We start from the raw sequence: 22,337 nt of genomic DNA on the forward strand, positions 1-22,337 counted from the left end.
ATGCAATAAAAAGCTGTAATGGTATACTGCATTGAAGACAAACGATTTAGGTCTAGGATCAGATCACCAAGTCCAAAAAAAAAAACAATCTCAGCTATGCATTTCTATAAATTGAATAACTACAACCAAATGTACATTGTTCCAACATTGATATTAGCTATAAATACATAACATTATGTTCATTTAACCTCATAGATATATTGGTTGGTATACTCCTGCACAGAACAAAAGCTTTGGTTAAGTGCACAAGTATACAACACAAATACACATATGAGGTTACATGGACATAACATTAATTACTTATTTATTTAATAGGAAATTATGGGTAAGGGACTTAGGTAAAATGAAGGTACTATAGTTTGTTGAGAGCTTCAGGAAGAGCAACGGGGAATGTTGGACTGAAATGAGAGTAAGGAATATTGGAAAAGACAAATGAGTAGCTTGGAGACATGAAATAGGGAAGGCAGCAGGGGATCACTTAGTTAAAAAGGCAAGAACTAGTAAAAATCCATGGATAAGACGGGAGAAGTTAACTGATGAAAAGGGGAAAACATAAAAATGCAGCAAATTAAGCTGGTGAAAGGCAATACATGCATCTAAAGAATGAGATTGGCAGAAAGTGCAGATCGACTAAGTTGGAGTGGCTAGAGAACACACATCATGCTGCTGAAGTGTGCCTAACACAATAATTTTGTCAATAATAACAACACATGGTGGCTGAAGAACAGACGGTATAAAACGCAGACTGGCAATAGCAAGAAAAACGTTTCAGATAAAGAGGAATTTATTAATGTCTAAGTTCAATCTAACTGTTAGGCAGTCTTTCCTGAAGGTATCTGCCTGGAGTGTACCCTTGTATCAGAGTGAAACATGGGCATTAAGCAGTTCAGATAAGAAGAAAGTAGAAACTTCTGAAAATTTGTGTTATAGAAGAATGCTGAAGATTAGATGGGTACATCAAATAACATACGAGGAGGTACTGGCTCAAAAAATAAATTTATGGCACAATTGACTAACAAACAGATCGGTTGAGAGGAACACATTCTGCAGCATCACGGAATTGTCAACTTGGTAATGGAAGGAAATGTGGGTTGGAGGGGGGGGGGGGGGGGGGGGCTAATGTTGTGGAGGGAGACAAGGGACTGAATTCAGTAAGCAGGTTCAAGTGGACCTAGGCTGTGGTAGTTATGCAGTGATGATGTGGCTTGCAAAGGGTAGGTTAGTATGAAGAGCTGCATCAAACCAGTGTTCATACAGGATTCAACAACAACAGATTTTATTTTTTATATTTTTTTTTATACATATAACAGCATCAAGTACCTTCAGTCATCTACTGAAAGATGTTACATGTGTATACAGTCAATAAGTTTCCCATTGTCCACCAGACTGATGACATATTTTCTGCAACATGAGTATCACAACAAAATATGCCTATATATCCTGGGACACACTTACTAACACATTTTTATGTTCCTGGATAAGTCATGTCATACTTTCATGCTGGCCTTCATGTTCCCACGACCAGTGATTTCACATTATACTGTACGGTGAAAGAGCCTGTCTGTGGACATAAGGTTCACAATATCGATGAATTGAAGAACAAAATAAAGACTGCAACCCCATTGTTACTGAGTAACAAGTATGTTTGGGCTTTGAACAGTTCAAAACCATCGTACAATATGCATTATATGACTATGTGCCAAGCAAGATCATAAGAGATGGAAAAGAGCCACCGTGGTACAACAACCGAGTTAGAAAACTGCTGCGGAAGCAAACGGAACTTCACAGCAAACATAAACATAGCCAAAGGCTTGCAGACAAACAAAAATTACACTAAGTGAAATGTAGTGCGAGTAGGGCCATGCGAGAGGCGTTCAATGAATTCGAAAGTAAAGTTCTATGTACTGACTTGGCAGAAAATCCTAAGAAATTTTGGTCTTATGTCAAAGTGGTAGGTGGATTAAAACAAAATGCCTAGACACACTGTGACCAAAATGGTACTGAAACAGAGGATGACAGACTAAAGGTCGAAATACTAAATGTCTTTTTCCAAAGCTGTTTCACAGAGGAAGACTGCTCTGTAGTTCCTTCTCTAGATTGTCGCACAGATGACAAAATGGTAGATATTGAAACAGATGACAGAGGGATAGTAAAACATCAAAATTGCTCAAAAGAGGAAAGGCCACTGGACCTGATGGGATACCAGTTCGATTTTACACAGAGTATGTGAAGGAACTTGCCCCCCCCTTCTTGCAGCAGTGTACCGTAAGTCTCTAGAAGAGCATAGTGTTCCGAAGGATTGGAAAAGGGCACACGTCATCCCCATTTTCAAGAAGGGATGTCGAACAGATGTGCAGAACTATAGACCTATACCTCTAACGTCAATCAGTTGTAGAATTTTGGAACACGTATTATGTTCGAGTATAATGACTTTTCTGGAGACTAGAAATCTACTCTGTAGGAATCAGCATGGGTTTTGAAAAAGACGGTCGTGTGAAACCCAGCTTGCGCTATTCGTCCACGAGACTCAGAGGGCCATAGACACGGGTTCACAGGTAGATGCCGTGTTTCTTGACTTCCGCAAGGCATTCGATACAACCCCACAGTCGTTCAATGAGCAAAGTAAGAGCATATGGACTATGAGACCAATTGTGTGATTGGATTGAAGAGTTCCTAGATAACAGAATGCAGCACGTCATTCTCAATGGAGAGAAGTCTTCCGAAGTAAGAGTGATTTCAGGTGCACTGCAGGGGAGTGTCGTGGGACTGTTGCTATTCACAATATACATAAATGACCTTGTGGATAATATCGGAAGTTCACTGAGGCTTTTTGTGGATGATGCTGTAGTATATCGAGAGGTTGTAACAATGGAAAATTGCACTGAAATGCAGGAGGATCTGCAACGAACTGACGCATGGTGCAGGGAATGGCAATTGAATCTCAATGTAGACAAGTGTAATGTGTTGCAAATACATAGAAAGAAAGATCCTTTATCATTTAGCTACAATATAGCAGGTCAGCAACTGGAAGCAGTTAATTCCATAAATTATCTGGGAGTAGGCATTAGGAGTGATTTAAAATGGAATGATCATATAAAGTTGATCGTCGGTAAAGCAGATGCCAGACTGAGATTCATTGGAAGAATCCTAACGAAATGCAATCCGAAAACAAAGGAAGTAGGTTACAGTACACTTGTTCGCCCACTGCTTGAATATTGCTCACCAGTGTGGGATCCGTACCAGATATGGTTGATAGAAAAGATAGAGAAGATCCAACGGAGAGCAGCGTGCTTTGTTACAGGATCATTTAGTAATCGCGAAAGCGTTACGGAGATGATAGACAAACTCCAGTGAATGACTCTACAGGAGAGACGCTCAGTAGCTTTTGTTGAAGTTTCGAGAACCTACCTTCACCTAGGAGTCAAGCAGTATATTGCTCCCTCCAACGTATATCTTGAGAAAAGAGGACGAGGATAAAATCAGAGAGATTAGAGCCCACACAGAGGCATACCGACAATCTTTCTTTCCACGAACAATATGAGACTGGAACAGAAGGGAGAACCGATAGAGGTACTCAAGGTAACCTCCGCCACGCACCATCAGGTGGCTTGCAGAGTATGGATGTAGATGTACTTCTGGTTTTCATGGGTAAAACATGATGGTAAACATGTTTGAGATCACCTGGTAATGTAACTGTACAAAATTAAGCACTACTGTCAAGAGTTATAAAATTTCTCATATTTACATGTTTAATGTAATTTTGAAACACTTTTAATATACTACCAATACAAAACGTAGAAAAACTGTAACTTAAATTCACAATACTACAAACCTGCTATGGGATCTCTTGTTAAACCCAATTTGTTGATGACATACTGAGCTATTTCTGCCTTTATTCCATACGATGTTTTAGCTTGGCCTTCAGCTTGTTCCAGGCGTAAATAGAATTCTTCAGGGTCAAACTCTAAGCACTCCAGTAAACGAGCAGGGCGAGAAATTATAAGAAGTAATTTTTTAATTATTCCACTTAACCAGGCTGCTGCATCAGGTGATTTATCTTTTGTCTGTAACAATTTATTAATAGGAATAAGTCACCAACTGACTGAGAACACCGCCAAGAACAGAAACAACTTTACATTATTCTTGAATCACAAATGCATGTCTTCCTAATGGTAACTGCTATTGTAGATTTGTCAATTTGTGTTCAGCCTATTGCAACTACTATACTTTACAGAAAAATTAGTCTTTAATATATTCCTTTTAAATATCGAATAAAGATGTTCACATTTACATATGTTAGTAAAATACAAATTATATTATAAAAAGTTCTTGGTTAACTTATGTCACAAGAACAAACAAAAACAACAGGACAACACAAACCACAGCTTTCACTCTGGATAGGTATCCCTTCATTGCATGACAAAAGAAGAGAGTTCAAAGAAAATTAACTATTTTGCCACAAAGGAAGATAGTTAGCCAGGTCACTACATCAATGGAGACACAAAACATTTGAAACGCCATAATGCTCTATCTCCCTTCACTTGCTGTTCTACATGATCTTCCCTCTTGATATTCAAATGATCTTATTTTCAACCCTCTCCTCTCTATTCCTGGATGAATGAATATCTGGGTTAGAAAGTTATCATCGGTGTCACATTTTGATTGTGTCTATGCTGACGCACATAACGTGACAGATTTTTTTTTTATCTTTATTTGATTGTAGGTTTATTTTTTTCCCCTTGACAATGCAATTACTTCAAGATTATGAGTACATCTGGTTATATTTTGTTAAAAAATTTAAAACATTCAATATTACAATCCCTAATACAAGATATGTGAAAAAGAAAATGTGAATATGGACCAGTTTATCTATGTCATTTTTGACGTTTTAAATCATTCTTAAAAACCTATTCCCAAAAGAATACTCACCTGCTTCAGCAGGTGTCATTCATTACTGAAATGACAATTCAAATGCAGTTATGGGTTATCAAGTGAAAAATGAATTTGCTCTTCTCTACGAAACATAATAATTAGTTGAAATTTAGAATCATATTTTGTGATTTATGGAATGAATTCGACTGTACAAACCATGGCTGTATCTGCTATAAAGAATTATAGACATAGCAGAGAAAAATCATCCAAATAAAATAGTGTACTTTTCCCCTTTACTATCACACACTCTTCTAACAGGTCATTAAATATCACAGTTGACTAAAATGTTCCCTAATTTTGTAGCAGAGCATTATATTTTCAGTGGGGGCATGGGACAGGAAACAGCAAAACAAAGGGGATAGATGTGACACGATTTAGGAAATACAGATTTTGTCACAATTTTAATACAAAATATCACACCATAAATAACATTATTCTGTAACAAATCATTTCATCCACCAAGGAAATTTTTACAAAACATAGCCGTGTGAGCCACTGTCATGTTGTTTGAAATATTACTCTCATGAATGTGACACTATTGTTGGTTGGTTGGTTGGTTGGGGGGGCCACATGGGGGAGGGGGTGGGGGGCTGGTTACGAGACCAAACAACTAGGTCATCAGTCCCTCGAACCAAGATGGATGCTTCCAGAAGTAAAAGCCTCCACTGAGAACATTTTCTGATCTATTTGGGACAGTCATAACAGTAAAAATGAGAAGGCAAGAAAAATAATGGACAGCTTTTGTTCCATCAATAATAGAAGCATGGTTAAGGAAACAGAAAAGTCGGAAGGTGGGTGCCCCAGGTCTCTGCATGTAACACGAAATACCCACCCACAGTTGTCCCATCCGATTCATTAGTCTAGTCTGCTCAGTATTCAACAGTGTGCTACATCTAGAATTTAAAATTACGTGTGACAGAAAGGAGGCCAAGCAAATCTAAAAGTTATTAAAACAGAGTAAAAAAGGGATAAAAGAGTAGCCTAGTCAAGGAGGTAGGATCAGGGATCCATCAGACCTAGCATGCAGTGGGAGGCATCCCATCCCCAACCACCTTGGCCCTGCTACAGACCAAATTAAAACCTTATAACTGAGAATGAAAACCACTTTCACAAAGAAAACTTAGAACCATTTCAACCATCCGTGACCTGTCTGTCAATATTAGAGGCAACAAGTCTGGGAGTCTACACTTACCATGGAGGGCCAAAACGAGAGGCCATTCCACCAAGATACAAGCTACTGTCTGTAAGGCTCCACCGCTGCAATCAGGAATGGCTTGTTACACAAAAGGAAACTACAAGTCAACCTGTAATGACCAATGTGGAGACAGAACTGGACTGTGGATTCCTTCTGGGAAAAGTGAAGGAGGAGCACCATGCTGGAGTAGTCTCCTTGACTGTGCAGAATTTTTTCAGATGGCGCAGCAGCCTACAAGATGTCGTTCCATTTCTAAGTGAGCGGAGGTCTCATGTGCAGTGAGAAATCCGCATCTGGCAACAGAAAAGTGCCAGGAGAGTGAGTAAGTGCTTCTCTAGCCAGATGGCCAACCAGTTCATTCCCTAGGATACTCACATGACTTGGGACCCACAGAAAGGCAACTGAGCAGACAGCCTGATGAAGGTAAGCAAGAAACTCATGAATAGTGGAGACCAAAGGGTGGCAAGGACAGAATCAGTCAACAGCCTGGAGACTAGTCACTGAGTCAGTAGATATTAAAACACGGTCATGGGAGGCCACTTTAATAAAACTGAAGGCTCTGCTAACAGCTGTCAGCTCTGTCATAAACACACTACATGTTCCCTGGACCAAACGGCATTCCATACCGGCAGGAGATGCAAAAGCATATCACATCAGATCCACAGTTCTAGAGCTGTCAGTGTACAAGATGGTAGCACCATGGAACTCCTCAAAAACTAGGACATAAAAGATGACAAAAGGTCAAGTGGGCGACCAAAACTTAGGACCTTGGAAGATATTGACCCTAGTCCATGACCTGGGCACCATCCAAGGTGGAGTGCACGAGAAAACATGGGGAGCACGATCCAGGAACAGCAGCTTGAGATCTTTGCTGAGGGAGACGAGGCACATTCCAGCAGGTAATCCCACCTGATGGCGGGTATCAGGAGGATGATACCCCATGTATACAAAGGGAACAGAATATGTGGGAGGATTGGGGAATTGTCAAATGATGACTGCATAGGAGACCATGAGCTGGTACTGTCGAATCTACAGAGGGAAGATCCCCACTTCGACATTGAGACTGTCTATAGGACTAGTCTGAAAGGAACCAGTGGCCTGATGCACACCATGATGGCGGACTGGTTATAACAGTTTTAAAGCTGAAGGAGCCACTGAGCCATCAACCTGGCAACCATAATACAGTTGGGACGAAACCAGGGCCTGTTAAACACAGGTAAGAGTAGCATGATCTGCACCCCAAGATTTGTGGGTGAGGAAGCAGAGAGCATTAAACTTCCATACAGCCAGTCTTCAGCTGACAAATATGAGGCAGCCAAGTCAGCTTTTTGTCAAAAAGGAGGCCCAAGGAATGGGACTGTGCTACAATGTCCAGGTGCTGGGTACCTAAGTCTAGTTCCAAGTCAGGAAGTGCTGTGTATGATGGCAGAAATGCATGACCCACGTTTTTGAAGGAGAGAATTGGAAATCGTGGAAAAGAGACCATGCAGAGGACCACCGAAATATACCTCAAGCTGGCATTCCACAGAGGCTTCCTAGTGGGAGCTGTACCAAATGGAAAAAAAAAATTGTTGACATACAACTCAGATGTGACCAATAGCTCAAGAAAGGTCACTACCCCACTGATGGCAATGAGGAAGAGTGCAACACTCAACACCGAGCCGTGTGGGATACTGTTCACTTGGCCCCATGGTGACCTGAGTAAAGTGCTGACTCTAACCCAGAACAACCAGTGGGATAAGAACTGATGAATAAAAATCAGTAGAGAACCTCAAAGCCCCAGTCATGGAGGGTAAGTAAAATGTGGCGGCACTAAGAGGTGACATTCGCCTTTTGCAGGTAAAAAAAAAAAAAAAAAAAAAAAAAAAAAAAGACTGCGACAAGGTGTTGGCATTTAGAAAAATGCCTGTCAGATTGCTCCTTCCACCCTAACCAGAAGGTCAGCTGTGGATCATCCCTCCCATAAACCACACTGACAGGGGGGAAAAGGCTCCGAGATTCAAGAACACAGCATAATCTGCAGGAAACCATAGTTTCAAGCAACTTACAGAGTAATTTGGTCAGGCTAATCGGCTGGTAACTGTCAGGAGATGTTGGGTTCTTGCATGGCTTAAGGACTCTGACAACTATGCTATTTCCCCATTGAAAGGGGAAGGCTCCTTGGACCCAAATATTGTTGAAGACCCTGAGCAGAGTTGCATTTGAGGAACATTCTGGTGTTGGATCATCTGACTGTGAATTGAATCAGGTCATGGGACAAGTGCCTGGAATGGTTCCCCGTCAGTGAATGGTTCATTATAGAACTCAGCTCGGTGGGAAGTGAAACACAAGGGGATGTCTTCAAATTGTTGCTTCTGCAGTAGAAAGGTAGCTGTACAAAGAAGATACTGATGCTGTTCACAAGGTGATCTGCATGAACCAATTAATTGTTAAAAGACCACCCTGTTGAACAAGACCCAGAATGGCTATTGAGTGCTGGCAGCCCATAAAACCAAGGAACTCGGCCCAAACCTGAGATGAAGAGGCATACATCCCTTTGAAGGAGCCATAGTGCTCCCAGCATTTGATTAGACAACAAGCCTTAGTATGAAGTCACTTAACAGTGATAACGTTGGTCTTTGAAGGATGTTGTTTGAATTGTAGGAGGGCTTGTCAGAGATCCTGAATAGCTACTGCAACGTCTTTGGTCCACCACAGCACCGGCCAATAGTGGCAGTGAACTTTACAAAGAGGAATAGTAGTTCTAGCAGTGTGAATGATCATGTCCGAGATGCTTTGCACAACATCATCAATATAATCAAACAGAGGGGCAGTGAATGTAACAGCACAGGCATACAAAGGCCAACTGGCTCTGTGTAGCACCTAATGTGGTAGCTGATTTGTCTGTCGGTGGCAAGGAAACGACAGGATCAGCGGAAAGTGGTCACTGTCACAAAGGTCATTGTGCAGTGACCAATGTGGCAAAGCCACAAGATTAGGGGAGGAGATCGTTATATCGAAAGCTGAAAAGGTCGCACTGAAATGGGTAGGAAAACCATCATTAACGAGGTGCAGCTGAAGCTGGTCAATTAGAAGGCCCCTACCAGATGAAGTGGTACTCTGCCACAGGACTTGATGCACATTCAAGCCCCCAGACAGAAGAAAAGAGTGGAAAGTTGTTGGATTAATGTGGTCAAGTCAACATAAGTAAGAGGCCCACCTAGAGGTAGGTAAACATTCCAAGTGGTAATCACTGAGATCGTTTGCATCCATACAGCTACCGCCTCTACTGAGGTATGAACGGGAATCCATTCACTGACATCTGTACAAACCAAAGGACAGACCCTTCCAGATGCCCTCTTACAACCAGCACAATCCCGACAAAAAGAACAATAAACACGGAGCATTGGAGAATGGTTGTCAGAGAAGTGTGTTTCTTGGAGAGCTATGAAAACCGCCAAAAGAGGAGGAAATAAGGTATTGCAGTTCCAGTATGTGACAGTAGTACCCCTTACAATTCCACAGAATGACCAAATGACTGGAGGCCAGTTTAGGTGTGAAGGGGCCAGGAGGACTGGTCATGCTGAAAGATCAATGTCAGTAACCAGTGGAGTCCACAAACATCAGCTCATAATCCGACTATGTGGAGGGCACGAGCAGCCTTGTCCCTCCTACTACTACTACTACTACTACTACTACTACTACTACTATAAATTCCTTTCTCAGACGTTATGTCTGGTAAAAAATGGAAAGTGACGCGGACCTTGATCAAGCGTGACTTCCTTTTAATTGTACGGTATATGTTACATTGCATTTAGGAACTTTCGGGTAATTGAACATGTATCAATAATTACATATTTCTGTAGTTGTATATATACGTTTGGATATAGCTGTATTGCATTGATGTACTGGTGGATATTGTGTGGTATGACTCCTGTAGTTGATAGTATAACTGGTATAATGTCAACTTTATCCTGATGCCACATGTCCTTGACTTCCTCAGGCAGTTGGATGTATTTTTCAATTTTTTTCTCCTGTACATTTGTTGTATTGGGTATGGATATTTTGATTAGTTGTGTTAATTTCTTCTTTTTATTCGTGAGTATGATGTCAGGTTTGTTATGTGGTGTTGTTTTATCTGTTATAATGGTTCTGTTCCAGTATAATTTGTATTCATCATTCTCCAGTACATTTTGTGGTGCATACTTGTATGTGGGAACGTGTTGTTTTATTAGTTTATATTGCATGGCAAGTTATTGATGTATTATTTTTGCTACATTGTCATGTCTTCTGGGGTATTCTGTATTTGCTAGTATTGTACATCCGCAGCACATTTCGTCACAAGGTTATTTGGCAACCGTGACAGCGTTACGGGTATGTTTAGCAAACTCAAGTAGCAAACTCAAGTGGCAGACTCTGCAGCAGAGGCGCTCTGCATCGCGGTGTAGCTTGCTCGCCAGGTTTCAAGAGGGTGCGTTTCTGGATGAGGTATCGAATATATTGCTTCCCCCCTACTTATACCTCCTGAGGAGATCACAAATGTAAAATTAGAGAGACTCGAGCATGCCCCGAGGCTTTCAGACAGTCGTTCTTCCCGCGAACCATACGCGACTGGAACAGAAAAGGGAGGTAATGACAGTGGCACGTAAAGTGCCCTCCGCCACACACCATTGGGTGGCTTGCGGAGTATAAATGTAGATATAGATGTGATCTACTGTTTCTATTTGTTGTTTGCAAAGTCTATATTTATCTGTTGTGGTATTGGGATCTTTAATAATATGCTTGCTGTAATATCTGGTGTTTATTGTTTGATCCTGTATTGCGATCATGAATCCTTCCGTCTCACTGTATATATTGCCGTTTCTTAGCCATGTGTTGGATGCGTCTTGATCTATGTGTGGCTGTGTTAGATGATACGGGTGCTTGCCGTGTAGTGTTTTCTTTTTCCAATTTACTTTCTTTGTATCTGTTGATGTTATGTGATCTAAAGGGTTGTAGAAGTGGTTATGAAATTGCAATGGTGTAGCTGATGTATTTATATGAGTGATTGCTTTGTGTATTTTGCTAGTTTCTGCTCGTTCTAGAAAGAATTTTCTTAAATTGTCTACCTGTCCATAATGTAGGTTTTTTATATCTATAAATCCCCTTCCACCTTCCTTTCTGCTTAATGTGAATCTTTCTGTTGCTGAATGTATGTGATGTATTCTATATTTGTGGCATTGTGATCGTGTAAGTGTATTGAGTGCTTCTAGGTCTGTGTCACTCCATTTCACTACTCCAAATGAGTAGGTCAATACTGGTATAGCATAAGTATTTATAGCTTTTGTCTTGTTTCTTGCTGTCAATTCTGTTTTCAGTATTTTTGTTAGTCTTTGTCTATATTTTTCTTTTAGTTCTTCTTTAATATTTGTATTATCTATTCCTATTTTTTGTCTGTATCCTAGGTATTTATAGGCATCTGTTTTTTCCATCGCTTCTATGCAGTCGCTGTGGTTATCCAATATGTAATCTTCTTGTTTAGTGTGTTTGCCCTTGACTATGCTATTTTTCTTACATTTGTCTGTTCCAAAAGACATATTTATATCATTGCTGAATACTTCTGTTATCTTTAGTAATTGGTTGAGTTGTTGATTTGTTGCTGTCAGTAGTTTTAGATCATCCATGTATAGCAAATGTGTGATTTTGTGTGGGTATGTTCCAGTAATATTGTATCCATAATTTGTATTATTTAGCATGTTGGATAGTGGGTTCAGAGCAAGACAGAACCAGAAAGGACTTAATGAGTCTCCTTGGTATATTCCACGCTTAATCTGTATTGGCTGTGATGTGATGTTATCTGAATTTGTTTGGATATTAAGTGTGGTTTTCCAATTTTTCATTACTGTGTTTAGAAACTGTATCAATTTAGGATCTACTTTGTATATTTCCAAAATCTGTAGTAACCATGAGTGGGGTACACTATCAAAGGCTTTTTGGTAATCAATGTATGCGTAGTGTAGGGACCTTTGTTTAGTTTTAGCTTGATATGTCACCTCTGTATCTATTATCAGTTGCTCTTTACATCCTCGTGCTCCTTTGCAGCAGCCTTTTTGTTCTTCATTTATAATTTTGTTCTGTGTTGTATGTGTCATTAATTTCTGTGTGATGACTGAAGTTAATATTTTGTATATTGTTGGTAGGCATGTTATGGGGCGATATTTAGCTGGGTTTGCTGTGTCTGCTTGATCTTTAGGTTTCAGATAGGTTATTCCATGTGCAAGTGTATCAGGGAATGTGTATGGGTCTGCAATGTAACTGTTAAATAATTTAGTTAGATGTGAATGTGTTGAGGTGAACTTCTTTAGCCAGTAATTTGCTATTTTATCATTTCCAGGGGCTTTCCAATTGTGTGTAGAATTAATTGCTCGGGTGACTTCATGTTGCAAAATTATCACTTCAGGCATTTGTGGTATCATCTTGTATGTGTCTGTTTCTGCTTGTATCCACCGTGCATGCCTGTTATGTTGTACCGGGTTTGACCATATGCTGCTCCAGAAGTGTTCCATGTCTGTTATGTTTGGTGGATTGTCTATTTTAATGTGTGTGTTATCCATTGTTTGGTAAAATCTCTTTTGGTTTGTGTTGAATGTTTGGTTTTGTTTCCTTCTATTTTCACTTTTTTTGTATCTTCTAAGTCGTTTGGCCAATGCTTGCAATTTCTGCTTTTTTTCATCTAATTGCTCTATTGCTTCTTGTTGTGAGATTTTACCTAACCTTTTTCGTTTTTTGTCTGATATTTCATTTCTTATAAATTGTGTTAGCTGTCCGATGTCTTTTCTCAGTTTTTCTATTCTGATCTGTAACCTGTGTTGCCATGCTGGTTTTGTGGGTTTCTTCTGTGTGTTGGTTTGTTCTGATCTCTGCCTAGTGCGTATATTTAGTGTAGTGAGTGCTCCTATATAAACCAGTAGTTGTAACTCTTCCATAGTTGTGTTTTCATTTATTTTGTTGTGTATGTTGTGTTGATAGTTTTTATTGTTGTTTCGACTTGTGGGTTATTTGGCGGTCTATGCAAGAATGGTCTAATGTCTGTATTTGTGTCTTTGTGTTCTATATATGTCAGCTGAAATTTCTCTTCTATATCTAACACGTGTCTCTCTTCGTGTTCTATTTGTGCTTGTTCTGGTGGCTGTCTTAAGATTTCGTTTTCCTCTGATTGTTTAATTGATGCGTGTTGGTCTTTGTTTGTTTGCTCTGGGATGTTTGAGTCCATTACTGTGTTTTCTTCCTCTTCTGATTGCACATTATTTTGTTCCAGTATTTGTTGTACTTGTTGTTTGATGTTTTCTAATTCTGACTGGGGTATCCTGTTATTTTTGATTATTACACGGATCTGATCAGCTAGTCGTTGTTCTGTTAAAAATTTTAATTCCGGGTATCTGGTAATAAATGTTGTGTATACTTGTGATCTGTATCCAGTTGTGTTGGTTCCTAGGTTTGTTGCTTGGTAATAACAGAACATGAGGTGTCGATTAACTTCATCTGACCATCTCATCCTCTGTCTTTGTTTTCCTTCTAGGGTGGTTGCAGGAAGCATATCCTGCAAAACACCTCTATTCGGATTTAAATCCTTTTCCAGTTGGCTAGCAGTGTCGTTACCATTGTGGGCGGGCATAGGGTTCAAGCGTCGTCCCCGACCATGACGGCACTTGTCCGAGGCTTCTTTAGTTCTGTCCTGAACCAAGTAATCACACTAAAAGGGGGGTTAGCCCTGTTAGTGGTTTGTTCTTTTTGTCGCCTTTTACGACTGGCAGAACATACCGGAGGCCTATTCTTCTCCCGGGCCTCCACGGGGATTATTATTATTATTATTATTATTATTATTATTATTATTACACTGAAGTGCAAAGAAACTGGCATAGGCGTGCGTATTCAAATACAGAGATATGTAAATAGGCAGAATACGGCCTTGTGGTCAGCAATGCCTATATACGACACAGCAACGCCTACATAAGACAACAAATGTCTGATACAGTTGTTAGATCAGTTACTGCTGCTACAAATCAGGTTATCAAGATTTAAGTGAATTTGAAAGTGGTGTTATAGGCAGTGCACGAGCGATGGGACACAGCATCTCCATAGTGGCAATGAAGTGGGGATTTTCCCATACGAACCATTTCACAAATGTACTGTGAATGTCAGGAATCCGATAAAACATCAAATCTCTGACATTACTGTGGCTGGAAAAAGATCCTGCAAGAACGGGACCAACGATAACTGAAGAGAATCTTTCAAAGTGAGAAAAGTGCAACCTTTCCACAAATTGCTGCAGATTTCAATGCTGGGGCATCAGCAAGTGTCAGTGTAAGAAACCATTCAATGAAACATCATCGATATGGGCTTTTGGAGCCAAAGGCCCACTCGTGTACCCTTTATGACTGCACGACACCAAGCTTTAAGCTTTAACACTGACATTGGACTGCTGATGACTGGAAACATGTTGCCCGGTCCGTCGAGTCTCGTTTAAAATTGTATCGAGCAGATGGATGTGTACGGATATGGAGACAACCTCATGAATCTATGGACCCTGCATGTCTGTTCAAGCTGGTGGAGGCTCTGTAGTGGTGTGGGGCACATGCAGTTGCAGTTATATTTATATGGGGCCCCTGATACATCTAGATACAACTCTGACAAGTGACACGTATGTAAGCATCCCGTCTGATTACCTGCACCCATGCATGTCCACTGCGCATTCCAACAGACTTGGGCAAAATGGTTCAAATGGCTCTGAGCACTATGGGACTCAACTTCTAGAACTTAGAAGTAATTAAACCTAACTAACCTAAGAACATCACACACATCCATGCCCGTGGCAGGATTCGAACCTGTGACCTGTGTCGCGCGGTTCCAGACTGAAGCGCCTAGAAACGCCCGGCCACACCGGCTGGCAGACTTGGGCAATTCCAGCAGGACAATGTGATAAGCCACACATCCAGAATTGCTACAGAGTAGCTCCAGGAACACTCTTCTGAGTTTAAACACTTCTGCTGGCCACCATACTCCCCAGACATGAATATTAATGAGCATACGTGGAATGCCTTGCAATGATTTCCTTAGAACCTGGACTAACAATTAATTCTCTGCAGCCATCTCTGACCACCCCGTACCCCAATCCAGCCCATTACTCGATGTCAATCTCCATCATGTCTCTCTCTGCAAAGTGTGCAACAACTTCCAGCATCATTTCTCAGCAAAAGATCTTGCTGAGAATCCGAGAAAATTCTGGTCCTATGTAAAAATGTTAAGTCTTCTTTGAGCAGTGATACGCTGAAATAGAAGACAAAAGGAAAGCTGAATTTCAAATTTCAGCTTTTAAGAAATCATTCCTGCACGAGGATCATACTAACACACAGATTCCCAAATGGAGAACATTCATAGGCATAGCTGGTGTAGAGAAGCAACTGAAAGAGTTAAAAACAAATAAGTCACGAGGTCCGGATGAAATCCCAATTAGGTTTTACAAACCGTATTCTATCGCACTGGCCCCTTACTTAGCTCGCCTTTATCATGAATCTCTTGCCCAGTGCCAAGTCCCAAGTGACAGGAAAAAAGTGCAGATTGCTCCTGTACGTAAGACGGATACAAGGATGGACTCGCAAAATTATAGACTGATATCCTTAACACCACTTTGCTGCAAAATTTTTGAACATACTCTAAGTTTGGGTCTAACAAATTTCCTTGAGATTTAAATCACAGCAGGTTTATAAAGCACTGCTGGTGTGAAACTCAGCTTGCCCTTTTCTCAAGTGATACCTGCAAACTATGTACAAATGGCAAAAGACAGAGTCCATACTCCCAGATTTCCAAAAAGCATTTGACACAGACTGTTAATGACGGTATTAGCATAAAGAACAGGTTCCCAGATACGCGAGTGGCTTGAACTCTTCTCGAGTAATAGAATCCAGTATGTTGTCCTCGACAGCGAGTATTCATCAGACGCAAAGATATGATCATGAGTGCACTAGAGAACTGCAATAGGACTGCTCTTAATCCCTATAAACACAAATGATCTGACAGATAGTGTGAGCAGCAATCTGTGGCTGTTTTCTGATGACACTGTGGTGTACAGGAGGGTGTCGAGTAACTGTAGTAAGATACAAGAGGACTTAGACAAAATTTCTAGTTGGTGTGGTGAGTGGCAGCTTGCTCTAAATGTGGAATAATGTATGTCAATCCAGATGTGTAGGAAAAACAATCCCATAATGTTTAAAATATACTATTAGTAGCATGCTGCGTGACACAGTCAATGAAATATCAAGGTGTAATGTTGCAAAGTGACATGAAATGAAATGAGATTGTAAGGATGGTAGGAGAGAAGGCAAGTTGACAACACTGGTTAAGTAGGAGAACTTTAGTAAAATATAGCTCATCTATAAAAGAGACCACATACAGAACACTAGTGGGATCCATTCTTGAATACTGCTTTAGTGTTTCGGTTCCCCACCAGATCAAATTAAACGAGAACATTGAAGCAATTCACAAGAATGATGTTGTTATGGCTAGGTTCAATCAACACACGAGTGTTACAGAGATGCTTTTTGAACTCAAATGGGGATCCGTAGAGGAATCATGGCATTCTTTTACGGAAACACTGTTGAGAAAAATTAGAGAACTGGCATCTGAAGTTCATTGCAGAATGAGTCTACTGCTGCCAACATAAATTGAGTAAGGACCATGTAGACAAGATAAATTAGGGCTCATACAGAAGCACATAGACAGTGACTTTTCCCCTCGCTCTATTTGCAAGTGGAACAGGAAAGGAAATTACTAATAGTGATGTAAAATACTCTTCACCAGGCAAGAATTTACTGAAAAATTGCTCTTACTGTGGTTGCATGTTTCTTTATGACAGATATTTCTACAAGAAGTGTTTCATTTCTAAGCTTCTTTACAAGTTTAAGCATTACTGCAACACAATGCAATGCTAACAAATATATAAAACTTGAGATAATTTCCTAGGACCCCTCTTCTCATTTCACAATCAGGAAAAAATTGGCATTTTCTGCAACACATCACCGATTTCTTCAGTGCTGTCACTCATAGAGGGCAACCCCCTAACATCTTTTGGTTGGGATTTGTTGTTTTAGTACAGTACAGCTATTCATTTTGGAATGTTTTTAGTGGGTGTGGTAAGAACCACTGAAATCCTATGAGCAGCATAACATGCCTAATACAACTAGGGCATGGCAGATGTCGCAGAAATTGTCTGATAATGACCATTCAATTTCTATACCCACACAACCCCTGAAGCTAGTTTTTTCCCCCTTTCCTTAGACAGATCTGTATCTTCTTCAAAACTGGGCATTTAAGTGAAACTTACTGCTTTTCATGACACATGATGTTCCTTCGTCACACCAAATGGTGGTTGCTGAAGTATGTGTTGAAATTACAGTAACAGAGGAGTTACAGTGCTAACCAGCCTCCTGCTTTGAAGCTTAGGATTTCAAATCTAAACTCGGCCACTGAATAGTAAAAACAGTCAGTCCATTTCATAAAATTTATTTATTTATTAATTCTGGTACCTGTTTACAGTCAAAAGTGAGCACCTTCAGACCAGTAGATTCTTGATGATGCATGAAACCTGTTCACAGAGTTGCTGTACATATCATTAAGTACCAGTCGACAACTGCAGTTGGACAGTTGTCGACTGGTACTTTTTGGTACATACAGCATCTCCGTGAACTGACTCCAAGGATCAGCAAGGACCTACTGGTCTGAAGAATGCCACTTTTGAGTGAAACCGGTTACCAGAATTAATAAATAAATAAGGGTTGTGATCTCAATTGACTGTTTTTATTATACTTAAAAAGGGTTGCTACTGTTCCGTTACGACTTCAACAATTATCAGCCACTGAAGACTGACCTACTGGGTCAGCTACTATATAACGCCATACAGGAGGCATGAGTAGTTTACAAAAAGCAATGGATGTGATAAGTATTACAAATTCCACCTCTTGCTAATTTAAACAGACATATTAATAGAAGTATCGCACAGATCAAGTTGCCACTTAGCATAAGTTACCATATAACATGCAACAACACAATGAAAGCAAAATTGGAATCATCTTATCTCGGTGCCAGATCACGGAGTTCTCATCTTGCAGTCTCTCGTGAGAACTGTTTCAGTTATACAGAAAAGACCTGGCTCCATTTCAGATAAAATTCAAAAATGCAAAATTAATGTTTTAATATGTAGAATATTGATGCAAAATCCAAATGCATACTGCCTGTCTGCTATCACATTTTTTGGCTGAGATAGGTTTACTATGCACATAATTCTCTGCTATAATGTATTTGCTAGGCTGAATAGGTGATCTTATGGGCAACATAGAATTCTGAAAGTAAATAATTAAAATCACAAGGAGTACAAGAAGACAATGGACTTCAGGTGAGGGATTTACCTCCGAAAGCAACTTTTCCAAGTTTTCTGACATTTCATAGAAATATCTGCTGGTGACCAGTTTTTCTTCAGATTTTTGAAGGCAGTCTCTTGCCATCTCCACAATCTGATGGTGAACAAATCTCACTATGGGGACACAGTCTTTGGCAAGTATGCTGAACTTCTCATTTGAATCTAGCGATTTATTTTCATCAATAAAACTCTGCAATCTTTCCTCCATCTGCTTAGTGGCCTGAAAAAAATATTTCGGACATGTATTAAATACAAACACTGTTTTCTCCATTAAAACATCATAAATATGGCAGTGAAACAATATGAAAAGTGCTGTACCTATCAGCAGAGAGTCTTATAAATTAACAGTAAAGTGCAGACTCTCAACAACAGACAATAGTGTTGTGATGGTGGTTGTCCTCAGTGCAAAGAATGGATCATTGTAGCTCTCCATGCTAGTATATCCTGTGCGAGTATCATCCTTTCTGCATAACTAATAGCTTTGGTCTCCTAAAATGTTTTCCCTGCTCCCCTGCCACTTCCCGTGATTACCAAATTCACTATTCCTCGAAACTTTTGGACCACCTGGTCCCTCCTCCTAGTCAAGTTACGCCATAAAATACTTTTCTCCCAGATTCAATTGCACCTCTTCATCAGTTATGTGATCTACCTGTCTAATCTTCCACATTTAACTGTATCACCACATTTCAAAAGCTTCGTTCCTTTTTTGTCTGTACTGTTTACCAGCCATGTTTCACTTTTATATAAGGCTGCACCCTGCACAAGCACATTCAGAAAACACTTCCTGATAATTACATTTATATTAGATGTGAAGTTTCTCTTTTTCAGAAAAACTTTCTTGCTATTGCCAGTGTTTTTTTATGCCCCCTCTACTTCTTCCACCACTAGTTAAATTTTCAATGTCTAGCTTTATAACCTATTTTTCCTTAATATCACCTGATTTACTCTATGTTCCATTACCCTTGCCTTACTTTTGTTGTTGGTCATCTTATAACCTCTTTTCAAGACAATGTTCATTTTATTCAACTGATCTTCCAGGCCCTTCGCTGTCTCTGGCAAATTACAATGCCACTGAACTTTAAACTCCCTTCCCAACTTTCTCCTTGGTTTCCTTTTCTGCTTGTTCTATGCGCAGACTGAATAATGTGGAGGATAGGCTACTACCTTGCCTCGCCATCTTCTCAATTCCTACCTCCCTTTTATGTCCTTCGATTCGCGGAACTGCAGTTTGGTTTCTGTAAAATAAATAACCTTCTGTTCCCTTTATATTATACAAGGTACCTTAAGAATTTCAAAGAGAGTATTCTAGCCAACACTGTCCAAAGATTTCTCTACAAATGATGTAAATGTGGGTTCACAATTCTTTAACATATCTTACCTAATAGCATCAAAAGTCTGACAGATAGCCATATAGCATTTAAAAGGAAATTTAAAGAATTTCTTAATGGCAACTCCTTCTACTCATTAGATGAATTTTTGGATATAATAAGTGGGTAATTTCCCCAACCCCCACAAAAAAAATTAAAAATATTAAGTGTCATGTAATATTTTGTGTAATGTAAAATCTTGTATAGACACCTTTTATTAACCTGACACATTCCACATCATTACGAAGTGTCGTATTCATAATATGGAACAAGTACTAATCTAATCTAAATCTAATCTAATCTTCAAAGATAAATCATAGGATCAGTATTGTCTAACATGGTCCTACATTTCTCAGTCCAAACTGATCTTCACCAAGGTCATCGTCTACCGGTCGTTTCATTATTTTGCAAATAACTCACATTGCTATTCTTCAGCTATTTCTTACTAAACTCGTGGTTCCAATATTCACATACTCACACTTGTTTGCATCTACTGTCTTTGGAACTGATATTACTACATTCTTCTTGGAAGTTTAGGGTATTCTGCTTGCCTCATATATTGCATACCACGTTAAACAGTTTTGTAATGGTTGGTTCTTTCAAGATTCTCAAAAATTTTGATGGAATGTCTACTCCTTGCACTGTGTTTCCTCTTAGCTCATTCATTGCCCCATCTAATTCTTTTACCAGTATCAAGTATTCCATCTTGTCTTCATCGATTTCATCTTTTCTTGCCACAATGTAGTCTTCAAATCTGTTTGTTTTGTATAGCCCTTCTACATATCCTTTCCACATTTCAGCCTTCCCTTCTTTGCTTAGTATCAGCTTGCTGTCTGAGCTCTTGATATTCAGACAGATTGTTGTTCTTTCTCCAAAAAGTTTCTATAATTTTCCAATAGGTTGAATCTATCTTCCTCGTAATCATGACTGGTTCTATAGTTTTGCATTTTCCCTCTAGCCATTCCTGGTTTGAGATTTTGCACTCCATGTCAATCGGATTTTTTACACATCTGCATTCCCATTTGCCAAATTTATTTCCCACATTGTTATATTTTCTTCCTTTGTCAGTTAAATTCAGTATCTCTTGTTATCTAAGGCTTTATGCTTCATCTCTTCCTAGTTGTTCGTATGCTGCCTTAATTATTCCAGCTCCCACAGCTATCCATTTGGGATGAGCTGGTGCTGAAAAGTCTTAAGTGTGAAGGACTCAGATTATGTGTAAAAATGACAAAAAAAAAAGAAGAAGTAGCCTAAAGGAAAGAAGTTTACTGGATGTGGAGCAGAAGAGACGATAATTGTACTAATAGTTTTGAATGAAATGGTACAAACAGAATGGAGAAAAATACTCACCTTTGGGAATCTTTCCTTGTATAATGTGTTCATAAGAACAATTTCATCATCTGTAACTGGGGAACGACTCGGACTACTGAAAGAAAAAAAATAATAATTCATGCAATATTTGCTAACTCTGAAGTATGAGAGAAATACAAATTGCCAATGAAAGACTGAGTTAACAATCAACAAAGAGGTGGAAGTGGAAATTTGTGCCTCACTGACCCTGGATGAACTCTGGAAAATTACACCATGGCATTTTATTTAGTAAAATAGTTCCTAAAATCATATTTCAAATCTCCATAGATGCAACATCACAGGCCCACCTTGTGCTAAATACACCATAGAGACTTCACCATTATAATCTCTTACCTTTTGGAATGACCATATCTGATGTGATTCTAGAGGCTCACCTTCACAATCTCTAGATTTTGTTCCAGAGGTTGGCAGAAAAAGGACCTAAATGCATCTTGCAAATGTGTTCTTTCACACAACTATCCTTGACATATTTGGGGTTTGAACCTTAGACCAGTAGAGTTGCATCAACGAAGTACTATGTCATGGTCATCATCTATGAAGAAATGATGTCTCACACAGCACCTAATGCCCTCTGTGGTTTTCTAGCAAATTACAGGGCCATCCCGACTGAAGGCCACAGCCCAATGGAGCACCCTTATGACCATCCATCGCCACACCTTTGTGGACATGTTCCATTTGCTGCTGGCATATGTAGATGTTGGGGCTTTTCACTTCTGGGTGGGATTGCAGTGTGGGCCCATGAACTTCTATGCCACCCCGACTGGATCCGTGGGATGATCTCTGTCTGCCATGGGTCCATGAAGTAAGCTGTGGCCTCTGCTCACCAACTTCAGCACTGTCACTGAAATCAGCTTCACCTCCACCATCCTGGTCAGCATTCACTTGTTTCTCCACCCCCAGAAGACCTTCCGATCCTGTGACAACACATGTAACTGCCATCCCACCTCATCCTGTTCAGGTCATTCACAGTGACACCTATGGTATTGATCCACAACTGCCAGGGTTGGCTCCTCCGGAACAGGCACTACCTTCCTTCTTCTGT

At 39.8% G+C, this 22,337-nt stretch overlaps 1 protein-coding gene across 6 annotated transcripts in view; it reads right to left on the minus strand.

Moving 5' to 3' along the window:
- LOC126183189 (microtubule-associated serine/threonine-protein kinase 2) overlaps positions 1-22,337 on the minus strand; it is a 247,513-nt gene that overhangs the window by 161,169 nt on the left and 64,007 nt on the right. For all 6 annotated transcript variants that reach the window (XM_049924927.1, XM_049924928.1, XM_049924926.1 and 3 more), the window contains exons 7-9: positions 21,275-21,350; positions 18,547-18,777; positions 3,833-4,064 (exon numbers count right to left, since the gene is read on the minus strand). In XM_049924927.1, the coding sequence (XP_049780884.1) occupies positions 3,833-4,064; positions 18,547-18,777; positions 21,275-21,350 (539 nt within the window). The remainder of the gene's footprint in view (positions 1-3,832; positions 4,065-18,546; positions 18,778-21,274; positions 21,351-22,337) is intronic.

This window comes from Schistocerca cancellata, chromosome 4, assembly GCF_023864275.1.
Source record: "Schistocerca cancellata isolate TAMUIC-IGC-003103 chromosome 4, iqSchCanc2.1, whole genome shotgun sequence".
Lineage (NCBI taxonomy): Eukaryota > Metazoa > Arthropoda > Insecta > Orthoptera > Acrididae > Schistocerca > Schistocerca cancellata.